General features: G+C 40.7%; 1 protein-coding gene across 1 annotated transcript; it reads left to right on the forward strand.

The window, feature by feature from the left end:
* The first annotated feature begins 5,528 nt into the window (after nucleotides 1-5,528).
* slc6a22.2 (solute carrier family 6 member 22, tandem duplicate 2) lies at nucleotides 5,529-21,088 on the forward strand. The gene is made up of 15 exons (XM_080461745.1): nucleotides 5,529-5,588; nucleotides 14,557-14,757; nucleotides 15,949-16,083; nucleotides 16,241-16,381; nucleotides 16,492-16,570; nucleotides 16,658-16,790; nucleotides 16,885-17,019; nucleotides 17,218-17,321; nucleotides 17,423-17,547; nucleotides 17,634-17,746; nucleotides 17,840-17,977; nucleotides 18,199-18,301; nucleotides 18,728-18,828; nucleotides 19,630-19,797; nucleotides 19,920-21,088. Exons 2-15 carry the CDS (start codon nucleotides 14,562-14,564, stop codon nucleotides 20,052-20,054), a joined length of 1,806 nt encoding a protein of 601 aa, XP_080317871.1. The 5' UTR covers nucleotides 5,529-5,588; nucleotides 14,557-14,561; the 3' UTR covers nucleotides 20,055-21,088.
* Nucleotides 21,089-22,451: the final 1,363 nt, after the last annotated feature.

Genomic DNA, 22,451 nt, shown 5'->3' on the forward strand with positions numbered 1-22,451 from the left:
GTGTCAGGTCCCTGTCTGCGTCTGCCCCTGTGTGTCTCACCTCACGTTTTCAATTATCCAGTTGTCTTCTCCCTCTCATTATGAGTTCCACCTGTGTCCTCCCTTTCCCTGTGTATTTAAACCCCTCTGTGTTGGACTTAGACCATTCAGATTTAAGGATTTCAAATTCATGTTGCGCTGGCACAAGATTTATCCGATAAGTTTCATGTAAACCAGCAGCTGTTTAGCACATCATTGAGGCAATTACCTTGGAGCTGTGCAGTGGAAAAACACTGATAACAGCATGGAGCTATAAAAACGAAAGTCACATTTAATTCATCTGCAAAGTTAAAAACATTGTGGGGGAGAGTTGGGGTTGAAGGATAACCTCAGGTCAGCAGCTGTTTCTTTGAATCACGAATGTAATTCAGAGGCTGGGACAAAAATTTACTTTTTGCAGTACCCTTGTGTGATAATTTTGTCACTCGACCAGTGTATGTGGGGTCTGCTAGATGCACTGCCTTTTGCATTTTTTTTAATTCAATACCAGAAATTTTTACTTAACACACTCAGATGTTTACTCTCAATCCCAATTACTTGCGACATAACATATATAGTTAATTTTTGCCCTTTACCTTTGTTGGATCACATATATAAGAAAAAGGGTTACTTGCTTCATCTTTGATGAAATGAAAAAAACAAAGAAATTCACCTATAAACATATATTTTTTTTCATGATTATAACCAACTAATACATAAATTAAGAATGATGTTTCATTGCTACTGATGTTAAGTTTGACTCAGGGGAGTTGTCCCTTGCAGATCTGGGAGATGGTTGCTTGAGATCTCTGATAAAGCTTTTGTCCTGCCTGCTGCATTTCTAAAGCGAGAGAAAGGATATGATAGTGTCAAGAGAGCATTTGTTTGAGGAAGTTAGGTGACACAGAAAACTATAAGAACAGTGACAGAACAAGGAGTCATAAGGGTCTTGTTCTGGCTCTTGTTGGATACAGCTATGGTGTTATCAGACCAGTCCCATGTTGATGGTCCAGTTGAACAAAAAACAAAAACAAAAGTAGGAGTTCTGTGACCTGTGGCCGGTGCCATTCTTGGCCCATGGGCAAAACAGGGCTGGCTCTTCCCTTATGGTGAGGCCGGGCACAGGGTGCTGGCCTCTGGTTGTGGAGTCCCAGGATTTGAGGCCTTCTGGGGTTCAAGCCTCCACTTATGTGCCTGATTTAAAAAAAATAAATTAAAAATTCTGCATGAAGTGGAGGTCAAACTGCAATCATGTAATCTACTAATTATGAGATAGGTGCTTGTTTTTTTAATTTACCTTATTTTATTGCTGATATCTTTTTCAAACATCGGAGAAAATGTTGTCTGGAATGTTGCCTGAAGATAGTTAAATGCACAACTGAGTTGTTTTAGATCTTGTAGATTTTTAGTTCTCCATTTCTGCTTACAAGACATGTACCATTAGTACAATAAAAATATATGAAGTATTTCAATTTCTGAAGTAAAGACTATTTAAATTTTATTGACTCAGTCACTTTCTAGTTCAGTTTGGGCATGAAAACAGCTTTGAAAGATTTACAAACAGGCTCTGTTTGTACTGTAAGCAGCTTCGGCTTTAATATTGACACTAACAGGTACACCATGGCAGGACACACAAAACCCTCTTCACTCCCCGGTTTCCAACTTACAACTAATAAACTAAACTAACCTAGATGAACTAACTACATGAACTAAGCAACAAAAACACAACACAACCATTACTAAGACTGCAAACCTAATATAACCCCAATATTTACATCAAAAACACGATGAACAAAAACTCCCATAATGCATTGCAGCGATCAGCTCCGTGATCGCTACATATTATTAAGACGGCGGGTATATATGCGGGAGATCTGGGTTTTTAGAACCATGAGTGTGAGTGGTGTGGCTTTCAATGTCATTTCGTTAAAATCACTATTGTTTAGAGTTAAGAGAGCATTTGCCAGTCTTTGTGGCTGTGAGCATCAGCATGAAGCATCGCTCCTTGATCAGCACTCTCATGCCGTATTGGTCAAATACGCCGCTTTGTACACGCTGGTGGTTTTATTGATTGGATTTATTGAAATGTGACGCTCCGGAGGTGTCTTTCACAACCCCGGCTACATTTTACCACACTCTCAGTCGTGGGACCGCGCAACACAGTTGGTCTGGGTGCGCTTTGCCTTACCGTACCATACCGTCCGGCCCACTGCGCTCAACGATGTACTGCAGTGGGACCGCAGAGGGCCGAAAGAGCTGCGGGTTGCTGACCCCTGTTAAAGACATTCTGGGGGTCTCAACTGCTTCCTCTCTCAAGCCAAATGTAGATATGTGAGAAGAAGCGCTGCCAAGTCTCTGGCAGCAAGGAGCAAGCAAGAGAAACCATATTCAGAAGAGCCGTTCATCATCTTCATTCAATGTTCCATTCAATGTTCAGGACACTTCATGTTCAGAAGAAATCAATTAAACTGCTAATAATGGCGTTTGAGGATTTTTTTTGTGCAACTTTTTTTGTGGAATCCTCAATGCGGCCCAGCCCCAGCCAGACTCTGCCTCCAGCGGCCCCCAGGTAATTTGAGTTTGAGACCCCTGGATTAAGGCCACCAGAGGGCGCCTTCGGCCACATCAGTAGAATCACAGAGCACGTTCTCAGTCCCATGCAACAGTCAGTGCTCCCTGGAAACATGGCTTTTGCCGAAAGTATCATTAACCACCTGAAAAATAAAAAACTGAAGGGTGAAACTTATGATTTCACTGTTGGAGATTCGATGTCATGTTCAGTTGTATCTGATTTGACAATATTGTGCATTATCCCAGAAATATTTTTAAACTTTAAAGTGAACGGTTGCTTCTGGAAATTAAATAAGGAAATTGTTACACTTGGTGTAATTTCAGTTTAACACAAGATTAAGAACAATAACTCAAATGCTGGGTTTAAAAAACAGTGAGAAGAGAAAGAGGGACAGAGAAACAACATTAATGTAATCATTGCTTGCCACTTCCTGAAGCAGTGTGGCATCCTTGTAGGAGTCTTTGGAGCTTATTTAGAATTTCTTTTCTCTCCATTTTATAAAACTATATGTTGCTTCAGATCTAATGTCCGTCTGTTCATGTATCTTCAACAGGAGAACTCACAATGATCAAAACAGATCTTTGTGTGGGCTGTTAATCTGTTAACCTTTCAAAAATCTGCAAGCTACTTGAGTTCAACGTATCATTCATTATACAAACTAAAGGTGAAAGAAATGGCCCATAAACACGTAAAACCCTTGTTACAAGCAGTGGTGAAACATTACTAATTTACTTTACTTCTAGGTTCATGCTAAATGTTAAGGAAACTCCAACCCAGACTATGTGACTGTTTGTTATATTCATACTGGTGCAGGGTTCAACAAGCATGAGTTGCAAATGTACTGGACAGTAAATAGACATGTTTCCTGAAATGTCAGTCATGTGTTATTGACACATGCCCTCTAGTGGTGGAGTGGATAGTGACTATGTCTTTAACGGCAGAAAACTGTGATATGGGTACCAATAACACCACAATCAATTTACAACATTGCTCATGTTGAAAATACACTGGAAATACCAACATGTCATTTACTTTTTTTAAACTACTGTCTAATGACTATGAGTGATCATTCTTGTCTTTTAGTGTTCTGTGACACAACTGCAATTTTATAATAAAAAAATATTTCCAGTTTACACAGCTTAAGTTAAAACTATATTTATAGTTTGAACAATTGTAATTCTTATGTAGGGTTGTAAAATAAAAAATGATGATTAAAAAAAATTAAATAAATCAAAGCAGCCAAATAATATGTTCTATGTGGAATCTTGTTGCGAACAATGGGAGGGAGAAAGGTAAGAAATCCAATCTTTGTTTGCTCCTCCTGCACTGCAAAGCAGCATCAAAGGAGAGGGAAGAAACAGGTTTTGGAAGCTTTCAAAATATACTGAACTGTAGCTGCACGGGCAACACTTTGTGATAATTAAATGATCTCAAACCACTCATAACCACATTTAATGAAGTACCACTGTCAGTACATAAACATTCTGAACCAAAACACTTTCTAAACACATTCATCTGTCATATTGCTTTCACAACACTTTATAAAAGAGGTTCTAAATGTTAATGATATCAAATGACAACCAATAATAAGGTTTATAAAGGATTATTGGTTTTGGATATAATGTGTTATTTGCTCATCATTAAGAATTTCTTTGTACCTCAGTGGCAAAGTGATGACAGTTTTATATGCAAGGATATGAAATGATGGGTTGTACATCATGTTACATTTCTCAAAGGAATGTTTTCAAAAGAAGCCAAGTAACCCTGCAACTGTGACTGCAATGGAAAGATGTGTGCTGAGCTCAGAGCAGGGGTGCTGCCCCTAGAGGTGGAAGTGGGTCGTTACAAAGAGGTCTCTGAAGAGAAGAGAAGAGGCTATGTAATGTTTGTGACTTATGTTTGGTGGACGACGAATATCGTTTCTTGTTCTATTGTCCACTGTATAACGATTTAAGAATTGCTTTGTCTGAAAAGAATTGAACATAATAATCCTGATCTCTTTTGGTTGGCAGAAGGTCATATGTTCAGTTGGTTATTCAAAAGTGTTTTAGCTTGGCAAGATATGTGGAAAAAGTATGGACAATGAGACTGGAAGCTTTGTATCGAGACTCTTGATTCCGATGGAATGTTTAGGTTATACTGAACATATAATATGACTGTCATCTTCCTATTAATGCTTATAGTGTCATATGAGCCTATATAGGCTGTGTTCATGACACTTAAATAGAAATATTCATTCATTCATTCATTCATTCATTCATTCATGTATTGTTTGAGTTGAACCCTCTTTTCTGATTGTCACTCTACTTAATTTCCACTTTACAGATTCACGCTACCAATATAAAAATGGATGTAAAAGCATTGCTGGTTTTAATAACATACATTTCTATTTTAGCTTTCATTTTCTTTTACAATATTTTACAACAGTTCTGAGTTTGTTACCTAAAGTTACAGCATGTTATCCAACATAGAGCCTCAGATTTTTCCATGAAAAACTGTTGTCACACATTATAGTTCTCCAATTCTCATTTATAATCCTTGTTATACATAATCATATATATATAACCAATTTTCTAAATCTTTGAAGATGCAGTATACTGACTGATGAATGCGTTCATTGAGCATTATACGAGAGAACCTTCACAGAAAGTGTCACCACAACAGTGATGTGGCAACCACACAAATACATACTGCAAGTTTGAAATGACAAATGAATTTTGAACAGAACAGTAGAAACAACCAAATGTGCTACGTGTAAGTCTGTCTCCCAAAGATAAAGCAGAGCCCCCCCCCCCCAAGTGGTTATCAGTTTTCTATCGAAACACAGACGAAACAGATCCTGTATCCACAATAAGAGAAAACCACCAGTTACCATTGGTTCTAAAGAAAAGATTGAGTGGCCACTCCCCACAGAAACCCAGCTCTCGAAGTTCTTTCTAGGGCAGAAGCAGGCAGTTCAATACAAGAGGAACATTTTCAGCAGAGGGAGGTCTCTAAGGTAAAGGTGTTAACAGATTGCCTAATACAGTTTATTTATTTATTTATTCAAATGCAATTTTGTATGCTGATGCTGTAGTAACATGTTCATATATTTCCGTTTTATTATAACTAAAGGACAATGCCTGAAGTAAACAGTGGACATGGAGAATTTGTTGTTAAGTTTGTGAAAAAAAATTTGAGTGTCAACAAGTAGCCAGTGGAGAGGAATGATTTTTGACATCTGATGAAAGATGGAAACTGTTTAGGAGATCGTTGGAGTACATGTGGGACAAAAGAAATGACAACAAAATCCAGGTGGGAACAAGTAAGACAAACGTTTATGCAGGACTCAAACTGAACTGTCATGAATCCTGGTGGTAGATGATGATCTCAATGATCTGTTTCCCCACCCTACTATGACTCAAGAGTTTCTTGTCAGTTTTTTTGTATCGGCAATTTGTCCATAAAGTGTCTTATAAGGAAAATGGAACCGAATGATATTAGTTACTTTTGTGACTTTGAAAAATGTCACAAAAGGTTTGCTTTTAAAATACCCTTCAAAAAGAATCTTAGTGAGTCACTATAGAGGGGCCAACAGTTCACGCGTGGCTTGCACTTTTATTGTAAAGGCCTTAATTTACCGTACATTATAGTGACAAAGTCTTTTATTGTCTGGACATGTCTTCTTGTTTTTGTTTTCTTCAAAATTCCATTTAAATGCTCATTGATCATCTTGGGGGACCCTCTTTTATAGAGTCCCCCAACCATACATTGCTGATGACAGGATGCAATATGGGCTGCCGACTGAGTGACACTGTTCATCCCATAGCCTGTCTATTTGCGCTGCCGTTTCTTTAATAGCCTTCTTTCTGTGAGGCGAGCGTGCTCTACTATGGCTCCATGCGTCTCCTGGTAAGTTTACTTGTATTGTGAAGCGTGATCTGGCTAGCGTCCCCCAGTTTGAGGACCACAATCTCTACAACTATGCTGGACATTCATTGGTATATGCAGGTATGTGCAGTGTGAAGGAAATGCAGTCATTAATGTGTTCTTTAAATTGATGAAGGAACAGAAATGATATTGATCACAATGGGTTTATTGATAATTACCTTCAGGCAGAATACATGGAATACAGCGAGATCTTGGGCTCAATCATCAGACTGTCCGGGAGGACCAGGCATCAGAGTGGAAGACCCCGAGACCCCAAAAACAGCAGTTTATATACAGTTTTTAGGGCGTCAGCCCTCTGCATGTGGTTTCACAAGGTACATATCCTTATTTTAGTTTCACAGAATTGCGGATGTCACAGAGACGTTATAATAATAGAAAAATAGCAAGTTTGTTGTGCACAGCGCATAAGCTTCTCTATTGGAGACGCACCTCCATATAAGGCCATTTTTTTTTTGTGACAGTTGCTGCAGCTGCATGACATGGCGAATTGCCAGACAGGCACATCTTGTAATGAAACTACTGATACCTTTGTCTGGGTTTATCAAACATCTTCACTGAACTTTGTTTGCACCAGGCCTGAGCCTGTACCGAAACTACTGACACCTATGTCTGGGTTTATCAGACATCTGCACTGAACTTTGTTTGCACCAGGCCTGAGCCTTATGGGAGCATCATATATTCTTTAATCCCCCTTTTGACATCTGGCCCTTGCCTGATGTCAACACACTACAGTGGAGTAAAACAGTCAAAATCATCAGCATCCATATCAGTGAGAGGGGTGTTGTCAGGGTCCTCCGCGTCTGGGGTAATTAACCCCTGACACTCAGCCATCTGTTATGGGGGTGGCATTTTAGCTTCAATGGTAGTCACAATGAACCTATTACAAAGAGAGCGTATACATGGCACGCAGCAGCATCCACACGTGACCAAGATGCCCAAGAATACAGCCAGAGACGACAGTATAGCGACAGCTAGAGAGCGCCATTTTCCAAACCATTTATCCATCAAGTCACTGAACCAAGGGTCTACACCTGAATGTGCTTTCATCTTGTCAGACAGGGACCGGAGACCATCGAGAGCGCGGGTTAGGCTGCCATCAGGCGCAGTGTTGTTTGGGATAAATGTACAACACAGATCACCAAACATTGCACATACACACCCTTTTTCTGCCAGAAGCATGTCTACCGCTACTCTGGTCTGGAAGGCCATGAGGGAGGTGGCTGCCAGCTGTTCGTGTACCGCAGTACCCAGGTCCCATGTATAGTTAGCTAACCGTTGGACGTTGTAATGAACGTAGTTGATGCGCTCAGTGTTCTTAAATGGCACCACAAAAGCGCCGGAGAAACCGTCTGCAACTTCATCGGCGAGATTATATTCAGGAGGGATATTACGGGGTTGTCCAATTGCATCGAAATAAACTGGAGAGGGGGTTTGCACTACGGAGGACACGTCCCGCCAGAATCTGTTACCAAGAGGGGTTATCAGTGGTTTCAAATGGGCGATGGTGTCACTCCTGAGGGGTATGACCTGAACAGGCGCTAGAAGGGACACGAGAGCGCACCGACCAGTCCATGTGGTGGGGAGCCACCCGTAGAGGCGGTTGTTCCCGCAGAACCACCATACGTCAGCGCGTGACACAGTTAAGCGCGGTTCGGGTGTGCCGGATGAAACATTGAAATTGGAAATGCAGCTTTCAAACGGAATTTTACCCATTTTGGTTCTTTTTCGGCTCGAAGAGTACCGGGAGCAACATGTAACATTGAAGGGCAGACGAGAGTCGAACAGTGGGGGTGTAGCTGTGGACGGAGTGACAGGGAAGACAGAATCTAGTGTGAAAGTGAAAACAGGTCGGATTTTACGAGCAATAAAACGAGGCATATGTCTATGGTTGTGTCGGTGGTGACTTGGCACGTCACTTGCTGGAGACGAGCACTCCTTCTCTGTCTCGGGGTTGGAGGGGAGGTCTTGCACCTTTTCCCTCTTTTTGTTGGAGTAGGACGGATCAGGGTAGACCACCTGACGGTCAAGGGGACTCAGGGATTATTCTGCCCTGTGGTTGAGAGTCCCCCTTTTAGGTGTCGCGCACAGGAGCACAGGATGACCAGTGGAACCACGTGTTCCCTTTTCCGGCCAGATGCACGGCGTGAGACGTTCTTTCCACGACTCGGAACGGTCCGGTCCACCTTGGTTCCGTCCACTTTCTTTTGATGGCCTTCAACCAGATCTGGGTTGTGTGTTGGACGTCTGGCTGGTCTCCTGGCTGGTTCTGCTGGTCTCCGATCTGTCTAGCGAACCTGGAGTGCATACTCTGTACAAATTTATAGTATTGTCGATGGGCGATCTTACCTGTAGCTTGTAGATGCGGTGGGGTGCTTGCAGGTCCAGGAAACGGTCTTCCTGTTTGTAACTCAAAAGGAGTGAACTCTGTTTGTGAGTTGATTGCCATTCGATCATTATTGCGACAGGAAGCGCATCTGTCCAAACTAAACTTGAGTCTTTGCACATTTTGGCAATCTTTTCTTTTAATGTGCGGTTCATTCTTTCCACCTTCCCTTGGGATTGTGGATGATGTACCAAATCTATGTTTTGGCCCTAGTAGCTTTTCAAACTCCTGCAGGTCTTTGTTTTTGAAATGTGTACCATTGTCAGACCTGATGGCCTTTGGAAAACCATGATGTAGGATATAATGGTTTACCAATGCCTTGATTACTGACCGGGAGTCTGCCTTTCTGCAGGGATAAGCCTCCGGCCATCCCGGTGTATGCATCCACCAGGACGAGCAGGTACCTATATCCCCCAGATCTGACTCCCATGTCAGTAAAATCCATTACCACTTCCTGTCCTGGGAGCAGAGGAAACCTCTGCTTTCCCTGTCCCACCTTGATGGTGGGTCTGGTATTAAATTGTTGACATGTTTCACACTGACTCACTTGTTCCTCCACCTTTCTGTTTAGGTAGGGGTGACACCAATTCTGTAACAACCTCTGGACTTCACTCTGGCCAAAATGGCACGGCCCATGTGCTTCACTTATCAGATCCTTTAATAACCTAGCAGTTGGGACTGGACGTCCGTCCGGCCCTTGCCACATTCCCTGGTCCTTCTCTGCACCTGCTTCTATCCACATTGTCTTCTCTTCTGGGGACGCTAGTTCCTGCTCTGTCTCTATCATGCTTCTTTCCAACACTTCCCTTCCTTTTCCACTTCCTCGTTCACCATCATCATTTCACATCTATATCCACCTGCTTCTTTCGCTGCTCTGTCTGCTGCCTCATTACCTTGAGCCACTGAGGTGTGGGTTTTGTCAGGGTGTCTGTAACAGCATCCATCAGTAAACAATGTTAGGTCTGGGTCAGTCAGTGGTGTGTCTGAAAGTTCCTGTTTAAATTAATTTCGATCTCTGCTCGGTCGTCACATCGATGGGGTTCAGCTGTTCTCATGTCTTCTGCCACGTTTATCCCATCATGTGTGTATGTTATGTGTGGTTGGAGTAGAACTTTTTCTACTCCTGTTTGTCTTTGCACGGCCATGGTGAAGGCTGTGCTTGATATGTCGGTTACCAGATCGTAATGCGATAAAATGGTGAGTGGGTGTTTCAGTACTATGTGTGCAGTTTTTTGAATCAGTTTGGCTAGTCCTGATGCATGTTTTGCACAAGGTGCTGCTCGTTTTTCTGTTTGATCCAATAGTACTGAGCAATACATTAGTACTCTTCTACCATCCCCCTTTTTCTGGAAAAGCGCAGCTGAAATGGACTGGGCTCTTTCAGAAACATCCATAAAAAATCGAGCTTTATAATCTGGAACCGCCATGTCTGCTTTATTCAGAATAAATGCTTGAGAGGCAGCTGGAGTCCAATCATGCCATTGAAACTGATCAGGGGTTAAATCAATACCAAAAGCGACCCCTTGGGGCCCGGCATATAGAGTGGAAATCATCAGCTGCCACGTGGTGCCACAGATGTCATGAAAGGCCTCCTGATATAGCAAATCGCCATCCCTATCATAATATAGGGTGCAATCAAAAGGATCAACAGGGGGAAGGTAGGAATGTGGACCCTTGAGCCATGGCAGCCAGTCATAATAGAAGCGCATGGTTTCCGGCCAGCCGTCTGGGTGTATTTCCGCCCAGTAAATGTCCACCATTTGGCTGTGGTCATCCAACTGTTCTGGAGAAGGGAAAAGAGCCAGCATGGAGCCTTGATCTGCCTAACAATGAAATTGTCTCCCCTCAGGGAAGACCAGTGACAGTCCATCAGCGGTACATTGGATGAGTGGCTTTGTGAGCAACAAGTCTCTTCCCAGTAGGGACACTGGGCAATGTGGAGCGAAAACAAGCGGATGCAGGTGAACTTGTCCAGCAATGGTGACAGAGAGAGGTTCAGTGAACGGCATGGTGGTTGGTTGTCCCGAGAAACCAGTGAGAGCCATGGATTTGGGGCAGCTTCGTGAAAAAGCTGCCCCAAATCCCCAAATTTATACTATTTATACTCATTTATACTCATCTTACACTGTCCACACCCCATTTCACCCACTTCAGTCACTTTACTTGATATTATGTATATACCATATAGTCTATATTTATTACTCTTTTTTTACTATATTTATTTATTCATTTATTTTTATTCGATTTTATTCTATTGTCATTGTCCTGCTCAGTTGTAGTTGCCCAAATTGCCCCTTGGGGATAAATAAAGTATTTGATTGATTGATTGATTGATTGATTGAAATAGCCAACTTGTCCACAAATGTAGCAGGCATTGTTTGGTTGCGGCATGGGGCGGGGTCCGAAACGACCTCTTCCTCCCTTTTGACCTGTATTAAAACGGCCTCTTCCCCTATTGGGAGGGCGCTGATTGGGCATTGGCATCTGTGGAACCACGTACACAGCCAGTGGGGGTGGCAGAGATGGAGCTTTAATCTATTTTGGGCTTCTTGCAGCTGTAATTTGAGGAGGCGGACCTCCAGGCTCTTATCAGCCTCTCGTTCCTTCTTTCGTTGTGTTTGGTAAACCTGCATGTAACTGGACAGGTGAGAGTCCCATCGAGACTGAATAGCATCTGCTAAATCAGGATTAATTTTCATAGCATTTTTAACTGTCTGGAGGTTTGCTAATATGGCAGAGCGGAATGTGAACGTGTGCAAGTCAGAGGATCCTGGATCTACTCCTGTTATTGCTAAAAACTCACTCCTGCATCTTGAGAGAAACTCTTGTCTTGTTTTTCTTTAGTTGGTTGTCCAGCTATGATTACATTTACTGCTTTTAGAAATTGTTGACCGACCGTCTGATCCTGCGGACTTTTTACTTGTAAATCGAACCATTCTGCTTCTCTATCGAATTCTCCGTCCATTTTAACTCAACGTTTATGTTTGTAATTGTGTCTTTTTCTGTATATTTTTGACAATCTGACTCCGGTACTGTCCACCCTTCTGGACAGATTTTCCACACGTACTGTTCAGTGAAGGAATGTCTCGCACGGACGAATAAGTGGTTTTAGAGAGACAAGCTTCTACGTGTGTCGTAGTGACACACGCGGTCCCGCACGAGGCGTCTTTTCGCAAAACCACAGATTCTTTTAGACCTTTCACTTCCCAGTATAACCAACCATGAACGATTTTTGCCGTATGATTCTGTAGTGCTTACAATACTTTTCTTCCTTTCTTGACACACTCGTATTAATGAATGCCGGACAGGAATACTTCGTATCTGACTACCATCTACACGGAGGACCTCGGCGGGTCTCTTTTTCGTTCTTGAATCGCGTGGTCCAGCCACCACGTAACCAAAACAAACACAAAATTCATACAACAGTTTTACAATTATTCTACAGTATTTCAATACTGAATCCCGTGGTCCGGCCACCACGTAACCAAAACAAGCACAAAATTCACACAACAGTTTTATTTTTATTCTACAACATTTCAATACTGCCCGTCGATCGGCCCCACAGGGAGGAAATTCTCGATCAAGTCAGTTTTTAAAGTCAATCGGCCTCTTTAAGGAACAATCTCGATTACTTTCTTCAGAGTCAATCGGCCCCTCCTGGGAATACAATCTCGATCACTCTGGCATCAGAACCTCAATCTGGTATATTCCTATAATATTTCTATCAGTATCTCATGTACTTTGCCTGCGTCATGAATTATTTTACAATTATAAAATACTTTATCAATTAAATTTTTTTCGTGGGATGACGGACCAGACTGTATTACAATTTTAAATTATTATTCTCACCAGTTATTTGAGGCACGCCGTGATACCAGTCCGGTCCGAGAGTCCTCACGTTATTTCCAACACCAATCACGTCGGGGTCACCAAATTGAAGGAAATGCAGTCATTAATGTGTTCTTTAAATTGATGAAGGAACAGAAATGATATTGATCACAATGGGTTTATTGATAATTACCTTCAGGCAGAATACATGGAATACAGTGAGATCTCGGGCTCAATCATCAGACTGTCCGGGAGGACCAGGCATCAGAGTGGAAGAGCCCCGAGACCCCCAAAACAGCAGTTTATATACAGTTTTTAGGGCGTCAGCCCTCTGCATGTGGTTTCACAAGATACATATCCTTATTTTAGTTTCACAGAATTAGGGATGTCACAGAGACGTTATAATAATAGAAAAATAGCAAGTTTGTTGTGCACAGCGCATAAGCTTCTCTATTGGAGACACACCTCCATATAAGGGCATTTTGTTTTGTGACAGTTGCTGCAGCTGCATGACATGGCGAATTGCCAGACAGGCACATCTTGTACCGAAACTACTGATACCTTTGTCTGGGTTTATCAGACATCTTCACTGAACTTTGTTTGCACCAGGCCTGAGCCTGTACCGAAACTACTGACACCTATGTCTGGGTTTATCAGACATCTGCACTGAACTTTGTTTGCACCAGGCCTGAGCCTTATGGGAGCATCATATATTGTGATTCTGAGGAGAGGAGATTTTCCTCTGAGGACGATTGGTCCGCCCAGAGTGCAGCCACGGAGGGGGAGTTACGTGATGCACCTGAACGCATCGCCCATGTATTGTTGGAATTAAGCTTTTATCCATAAAAATCCATAAATTAGCTTCATTGTTTAAGCTGCTGGGTTCAAAGTGTGTGAAAAAAAGTATCGGCTTTAAGACCGGAAATTATGGAAAGTACGCTAGAAAAAAGATCCTGGTTTGCTGAAAGATAAAATTTTAAAGTGCAGCTACTGCGTACTGGTGCCTAAGTGAGCCAGTGTGTTGGAGGAACGGTGACAGAAGGAGTCCAGCTTTGGTACAAAGAGCTGTACATGAACAGAGTTGATGGCAAATAAGTACTACAGGTGCTGAGCACGAAATTGAGTCCTGCTGTGAAGCGAGGCAGTTTACCCCGAAGCTGAGGACAGCAGAAGTTAGTCTCCCCTGTGTCTGGAGACTGGAACTGTCGAGACTAACTTCTGTAATTGAACTATAAAAAACTGTCCACAGAGAAACAAACTACCAACCTGATATGAAATGGGCACTGCAGAGTCTGGAGTGCTGAGTTGTCTCCATGCAGCCTTCCCTCCTCACAGCTGCAATGAGAGGTATGGACAGGTTTCCTGCCTGTTAGTGCAGCCGACAGCCGCAAAAAAGATGGCCAACTTCTCTGAAATCTAATGAAATTATGCCTAAAGTGTGACTCTTTAGCATGTTTACAGAGGATGTCCAAAATGGCGGAGCCAGTAGTACCGCTAGACTTCTGACCGCACGTGGAAAAACCTCAATATTAGTGTGTAGGACTTCATTGCAGTACTTCATTATTTTACTCTTTTCTGTCTCTCGAAAGCTCCAGCAGTGTTTCATTTTACCACGTTATTGTCAGCAAGCAAGAAACTTCACTTTAATACAATGTGCTGAGTATGTCTGAGAAAAAGCTGCGTGAAACCCCAAACCCCCTTATAAGTATATAATATTTGGTACTTTTAAAAGGAATGTAATGTGTCTTTTTCAATCATCTCAATGCTTACTGTGGCTTAACAACATGTCATCTCCAATATAAGTTACTGAAATGATTCTTACCAGGTGAAATGGACCAACAGCACACCTTCTCAGGGAAAGTACAGCTCATGCACATGGAGAATGGACCAGGACCTGTTCAGCCCAAACCACAGGAGAGAGAACAATGGTCCAATAAGATGGAGTTCATCCTGGCTGTGGCTGGACACATTGTTGGTTTGGGAAATGTCTGGAGATTTCCATATCTTTGCTACAAGAACGGAGGCGGTAAGACTACAATGCTGCGGCTACGGCTATCATGTTTAAGAGCTCAGAATGTAGTTGCATAGATCAGGACGACTTTCAGAAAAAGAAAACCTTTTTCCTTCATGATTGTTTTTTCCATTTTAATATATGTGAAAAAGACCTGCTAAAAAGGACACAGAAGTTGACAAAATGAATCATTTATTTAAAAAATATAAGCGTAACGAAGACACATTACCAGAAGAGTTATGGTTTATGCTGATGGTATCCAAGCGTTGTGAAATGCTCATCCTCCCTCATTTATTATTTATTCATGTTAAGACTTCAGACACAAAACTGGTGGACTCAAACACAACTCAGAAACCATAGTAATGTATCTAAAAGTCTTTACTTTGCTCAAAGTTAAAAAAAAACCAAAAAACATTCTAATCACAAAAGGTGCTCACAAGGAGGATTGAAAATCCAAATGACGAAAGGCGCCCTCAAAGAGGATCACAAATGATCAACCCTGAAAAACATGGAAACGTGGCACTTGGACAGAACAAGATGAACTGGCAACAAGCCAAAAGGGAGACAAGGACTATTTATACATGAGGTAGAGAAGAACAGGTGAAACTAGTCCGGGGCGGAGGAGACAATCACAGTGGAAGGAAGCAGCCACCAACCAACCAAACAATCCACTTAATTTATTTAGCACATTTAAGACATCAGAGCATGAAAATGCTGTACAAATGAATACGTAAATCAGAATTTAAATTGCACAGTTCACACTTTTACATAAAACAGTTAAAAGTTACAGACGACACAATAAAACTAAAACAGTTAAAGCAAATAAAAAGAGATTGAAACATGTGTAATATTAAAGACATTAAAATGCTGAGTAAAAACCATATAGAAGAGAAAGTCAACAGCTCATGTGGCGTCGAAGGCCAAAGAGAAAAGATGAGTCTTAAGGCTTGTTTTAAAAACCGTTCAGGGACAGAGGCCGGTCATTCCATTGATTCGGGGACAAGTATGAGGAAGTGCATGACATAAAAGTCTTATTTCTGTATTTCTTCGCTGTGGCAGTTCTACATTTCCGTACACTGGACACGATATAAAATTCAGTTTTTAAGTTTAAGCTTTTATATATGACTGTTGTATTTTGAAAAGAAAAACCTTGTTTTTGTCCATTGATTTCCCGAATAGTTCATTCATTGGTGTGTTTGTTTTTAGGGGTGTTCTTCATTCCTTACGTTTTGTTTTTGTTCACGTGTGGCATCCCTCTCTTCTTCTTGGAGACGTCTTTGGGGCAATTCACATGTCAGGGTGGAATAACATGTTGGAGGCAAATCTGCCCCCTTTTTGAAGGTAGCGTTTCATTTTTCTAACGATGTGTCACAGTGCATCTTTTCATGATTACATCTAACACTTGGTAAAATGTGACACATGAAATTCTCCTGAACCGTGATGTTCGCTATTCTTAATCTCAGCATCTTACAAAGTTGACCCAACTATCTCTCAACAGGTTTAGGTTATGGAAGCCAAGTTGTTGTTTTGTACACTGGGGTGTATTATATCATCATACTGGCTTGGACATTTCTCTACCTGTTTTCATCCTTCACGACTGATCTTCCATGGGCGAGCTGTAATAACAGCTGGAACACAGGTACCAACGTTTAAATCTCCAATCTTCTCAACACTCACTTGTGTGGTGTGTTTGATTTGATAATAAATTCATGTGCTCTGTTTTTCTTTTGTTTGCTTTTGTCATGAAAGATTGCTGTTTTGAGCACACTCACAATCAAACTGTGAAACTCTACGGAAACAACACATCCTCAGTTGTTGAATTTTGGGAGTAAGTGATGAGAATGATTGCAGTGATTTCAAAGTGATCCCCCGCCCCTCATTTCTGTTCTACGTAACCTGATAAATGACATTGCAGGAGGAGAATCTTGGGGCTCTCTGATGGAATTGATGAACTTGGCAGTATTCGTTGGGACCTTGCTCTTTGTTTACTACTTGCCTGGGTATTGTGTTACTTCTGTGTGTGGAATGGAGTGAAGTCCACAGGAAAGGTGCAGCACAAACAAAATGTTTACAAAATGTAACTCCTCCTCTACGAATTTAAAGTATGTGATGTTAAAATTCGAAGTTTTTCTCATTCATCAGGTGGTGTACTTCACAGCCCTATTTCCATATGTAATGTTGGTGGTGTTGCTTGTCCGCGGTCTCACATTACCAGGGGCCAAAGAGGGGATTATGTTCTACCTTTACCCAGACGCATCCCGCCTCTCTGATCCAGAGGTATGGCCGGGGCGAAGCTCTTATGAGATCTGAAATTTAAAAAGAAGTATTTTAGATGGTTTCGCCTTCTTGATCATTTTTGCTCATGTTTTTATTCTGACACTTTTTTTGCCCTTAAAATAAATGTTACTATTACCAACAAGGTCTTGAAGAGCTGCCTGTTTATAAAGTGAACCTAAACGAGTTCATGCCCCCCAGGTATGGATGGATGCTGGCAGCCAAATATTCTACTCCTATGGGGTTTGTACAGGTGTTCTGATATCTTTAGGAAGTTACAACAAGTACAACAACAACTGCTACAGGTCTGTATGTTTACCTCTATACCCACTTTTAAATCGACGCCCCACTGACCCCTGTAAGTTACTCTTTTGTCTCTCTCCATGTTTGAATATTTCACCCACAGAGATTGTGTGTACCTGTGCCTGTTGAACAGCTTTACAAGCTTTATTGCTGGTTTTGCCATCTTTTCTGTGCTTGGTTTCATGTCAAAGGAACAAGGGGTGGACATATCCATGGTGGCTGAATCAGGTGTGACATGTCGTTACTCTACATCTGACAGAAAACTGTAGTGGTGGCTGTTTCACAGCGTGACCATTTCCTTTGCATTGTTGCAGGTCCTGGTTTGGCATTCATTGCTTATCCACGTGCTGTGGCTTTAATGCCATGTCCTCAACTCTGGGCCATCTTCTTCTTTGTCATGATCATATTTTTAGGTTTGGACAGTGAGGTAAGCTAAATATCAGTCATATATGTGATGTCATCGATCGGCTCTGATCATAATTCTATTTTGTAACCTAACAAACTCCTGTCATTGCCACAGTTTGTGTATCAAGAGGCACTGGTCACAACCATCTCCGACCTATATCCTTCTATATTTCGAAGCAACAGTCGGCGGAAGCTCCTTCTTTTGGCCATTAGTGTAGGAAGTTTCCTTGTTGGCCTTCTCATGGTTACAGAGGTGAGTGGTTTAGGGTTGTGATGTGCTCACTCAAATAAATCGACTATTAATACCAAACGGTTTGTTCGAAAAAATAATACTGGAACATGTGTACGATTTAAAGTGAAGAAAAATTCTAATTTAGATACATCTATTTTGTTTCACTTTTGTTGATATTTCATATTCAACCAGAAACAATGAGCCTGATTTAACACTGTGTCTGTGTTTCTTAATGTGTGCAGGGAGGCCTTTATATCTTCCAATTGTTTGACTACTATGCCTGCAGTGGAATGACACTACTGCTTTTGGCTATCCTTCAGTCTGTGTGTATTGGATGGATCTATGGTAAGGAACTGATTCAGCTATGTCTTTTTTTATGCATGCTGATGAGAATGCAATCCAAATCACATCTTCTGCATGTTAGTGCTCAATTTTGCAAACTAGCTTTATTGAATACATCATGGCAGAGGTATGGCCATGGACTGCATGGCTCAGTTCGTCACTCATGTTGTCAATGCTCAATTCAGCTTGAGACTGTATCAAAGGTATGACAATAACTTGATATTGTATACTCAGATAAACAGCAGTGTATCAACAGGTGTTAATATACAAAAATGTACATACATGCAGGGGGCAGAATATTAGGAACACCTCTCACTATGATGGACTTCAGCACATCACCACCACCTGGAAAGTAGTAGAAAAATCTTTGTTGAAGAAATCATGGCAGAGCTTTTCCATTTTATTTTTCTGTCCTATTCTATTCCCTAGGTGCAGATCGTCAGTATGATAACGTAACTGACATGATTGGATATAGACCGTGGCCTTTCATGAAGTATTGTTGGAAGTACTTCACACCAGCTATCTGTACCGTAAGTACTGGAAAGACACACGTCTGTTCATCAACTTTGTTCATGTTGTCCTAACAACATGTGTGTGTCTGACAGCTGCCAGAGATGTATGTCCCTGTCTCAACCAGATGGGAAAACCACTGATAAACCATTGACTTTGTACTGAGAGAGTAGATCAACTTCAGGCTCTATACTGTCATTTCAATAAAACCTCCTTTGAATGTTTTCAAGTTTTGAAGCTAATCATATTTCTCCCAGAATTTGTTGTAAACTCATATCAAACCAATCAGACAGATGCTTTGTCTATTTCCAGAACCGAGGGTCCCTGAGTCAGCGGTACCCTGTACGCAGAGAGATTCAAACCTCTGATCCCAACTTCTCTTCTCTAGGACACGCCAACCTTTTAATTAGCAGAGAACGTATAATATAATACTTATAATTCAATCAGAATAACAAACTAGTAAGAATATCTTTAACAAGAACTATTTTGATTTGTTAATTTTTCCACCAGATTTGCTAACTTGTGCACATCTTAATGTTTTCTACAAATCTAAAACAAAAGGTACAATAAAACAAATACGAGCAAGTATGAAAAATAGCTTTAATACAGTTCTAATGGTCCAATACTGCTTATAATTGACATATATGTCATATTTGTCATATTTCTTTTAATAAATAACACAAGTATTTTGTACACTTTCCTGAACATCAATTAATATAGTTTTTTTTTAATGAAGTGATCACTGGAAGCAAAGACTAAACAGTGAAAATTACCCCATGAATTCATGCTTTGTGTTTTGTTTGCTCTCTTTGTGTATTTAGGGCACACTTTTCTTCTCACTGGTCAAATACGTCCCACTCAAGTTTAACAATTATGAATACCCGTGGTGGGGATACACAATCGGGGGATTCTTCACTCTCTCTTCGACACTCTTGATTCCCCTGAGGATGCTCTACGCGGTGAGCGTCACTCCAGGATCACTGAGACAGGTACAGCTGCACTTTTCATGCTCTCAAGTTAAAAAGCATAAATAGATAAATGACACTGGAATAGACTGCATGACTGTACGAATTTAAGAGTGATAGTGAACCGTCTTTCTTTCACCATACAGAGGCTGAAGCATTTGTGCACTCCAGCAGACTTACCGCGTGCGAAAATCAAGCGATCGCCGACCAATGAAGCGTTCCAGACTTTCACAGAATTACACACCCTTCGTCCTGGTGAAAGAACTGAGGAATCCTATTAACTCAAACCTCAGTGACAAAGGACTGTCAAACCAAAGGAGGAATGTAGATTATTTGCAATTTACACAGTGCTGTAATACAAACTTACTGCACAGCTCCGAGGACAGTGAACAGAAAGGATATTATTGTCAATACTACAACAATAACAACTACTACTGCTACTACTAATAATAATAATGAAAATGATGGTTTGTTAATTGCTAAGCAAGTTTGTACAACTGAAGAAAGTTTTGAAACAATTCTATAATGACGATGTACTTGCCACTAGATTAATATTTATTACTATGTGAGCATGGGGTTTTCTCACAGTACTCCTATTTAATCCCACAGTCCTATAAAGTGTAGATTCACTGGCAACTCTAAATTTGCACAAAGGTGTATTTGTGAATATGTTTGTGACTGTTTGTCTCTCTTTGTTTGCCCTGTGATGGACTGGAAACCTGTCCAGGGTGCAACCCTAAATTTGATACAGCAGTACATGAATGAATTGATATATTTGGAGAAGTCAGCATTTACATCACACACATAAGTTTTTGTTTTCCCAATACATAAATGTATTGATATATTTGGAGAAGTCAGCGTTTACTTCACACACATAAGTTTTTGTTTTCCCAATTTTTGCATGTTTAAACACCGAACAATACAGGTGCAATAAAATATGGGTCACAGGTCACAACAGGCCACACCTCAGCCTGTTCACCAACTGAAACATGGAGGAAAACTGATTATACAGGCTGTAATTCAACACACTGTGTGTTCACAGCAAAGTAATTGCAGTGTAACATAACACATCAATTTAGTGGTCTTAAATAAGAGCCTCAGTCTAAGTTTTTTCACCTGCAATATTTAGAAATTATAGGGTGAACTCCTCTATCCATCTTGTCAGAAACAAGTTCAAATAAGTATCACAACAATCTTGTCAGAAAGATTCAGTTAGGTTAGAGATAATGAAAAAAGTCTCAATTTGAGTACAAGCCATTCTTTAGGTTATAGTTTCATTATATCATGAAGTGTTTTGTAATATTTTAAGCACCCCAAAAAATCCTAAAAGGAAAATATATGTTAATTTGTACTAGAGTGCTGAAGTGCAAATGGTTGTTTGTAAAATAAGCTTTAAAAGCCAGCACGTGTATTATAGCACTGCATTTTTAAGTTGGGTTTTTTTTTTCCATTGAAATGTCATCATTTTCAATATACGTTTAGAGTTTTGGTGTGTGTGAACTATTAATGTTAACAGATACTCTCCAGATACTGCAGTTTCTTCCAACAGTGTTTCTGAGTGAACCCTTTGTTGGAATTAATTTTCTCAGTGTGCTCCCTGCCTTTTGATCACAAAGTGCTTGGATTCATTCCAGCCACCTGTGACCCTTTACTGTCACAGAAACTTAACCCCCCCCCCCCCCCCCCCCCCCCCCCCCCCCAATGTTTTTAACACCATTGCACCTATGCTCATTCTAAAGTACTATAATGCCAATGAATCCAAACTATAATTATTTCACCAGTTAAATATTTCTGCTGTAAGGCTCTTTACTGTATTACTTTACGGAGTTTACATGTTCCTACTCAGCAATACTGGGTTTTCTACAGGTACCCTTGTGTCTTACCACAGTCCAAAGAGTTTGGTGTTTACACTTCCTAAATATTTGAATGTATCAATGTTTGTCTGTATTTCTGTGTTAGCCGTATGTTGGAACATTGACCTTTCCAGAGTGTCCCTTTTCTATCAAGCTCTATAAAACAGTTTTTTTTTTTTTTTTTAATGTTAGACTGCCATTTCTGTGTCACATAGCTCATATTGATGTTTCAATCTGGTCGTGAATTGTCTGGAACGAAGTTTTGCTTTCAAGTCACATCAACAATGATTCCTAATAAATATTGACAAAGATAAAAAAAATATGTAAATGTTAACTGTATTATTCTAATTGATATGAATGAATTAATTAATAAAAGAATGAATAAATAAAATGTATTTTTCAATGTGAAATATAATAGGGAACCAATATTGTTCTCATAAAATATACAAACGTTTGAAAAACATGACTGTTTTGTAAAGTGACATGGTTGGATGTCTGACTCACACTCACGTGAGGTATACTTTGTGTTCACAAGTAGTGATTTGAGTGTTGTGTGGTTGAAGACAGGCAAATATGGGCAACAGATACAGGACATAGCAAAGGGGACAGGCAAGGACAAAACCTGGGGAGGCTAAATTATGTTCGTCACCAAACACACAAGACAAGACGCTTTGCACATGACACATGACCATCTGACATAAAAGAATGTGCCATTTTTGTAAAAGCCCTGTAGGGTGATACAGGGAGACACAATTCAGGGACAAAGTTGTTAGAACCATTTAAGGAGGGTGGAGTGACAGAAATCCTTAGACAATAAGTAAAGAT

Source organism: Lipophrys pholis (assembly GCF_963383615.2).
Source record: "Lipophrys pholis genome assembly, chromosome: 4".
Classification (NCBI taxonomy): Eukaryota; Metazoa; Chordata; class Actinopteri; order Blenniiformes; family Blenniidae; genus Lipophrys; species Lipophrys pholis.

Coding starts and splice junctions, on each gene's coding strand:
- slc6a22.2 (XM_080461745.1), top strand. CDS start 14,562: ATGGACCAACAGCACACCTTCTCAGGGAAAGTACAGCTCATGCACATG. Junction 16,571..16,657: donor TCAGTTGTTGAATTTTGGGA/GTAAGTGATGAG, acceptor ATGACATTGCAG/GAGGAGAATCTTGGGGCTCT. Junction 17,322..17,422: donor TACAACAACAACTGCTACAG/GTCTGTATGTTT, acceptor TTTCACCCACAG/AGATTGTGTGTACCTGTGCC.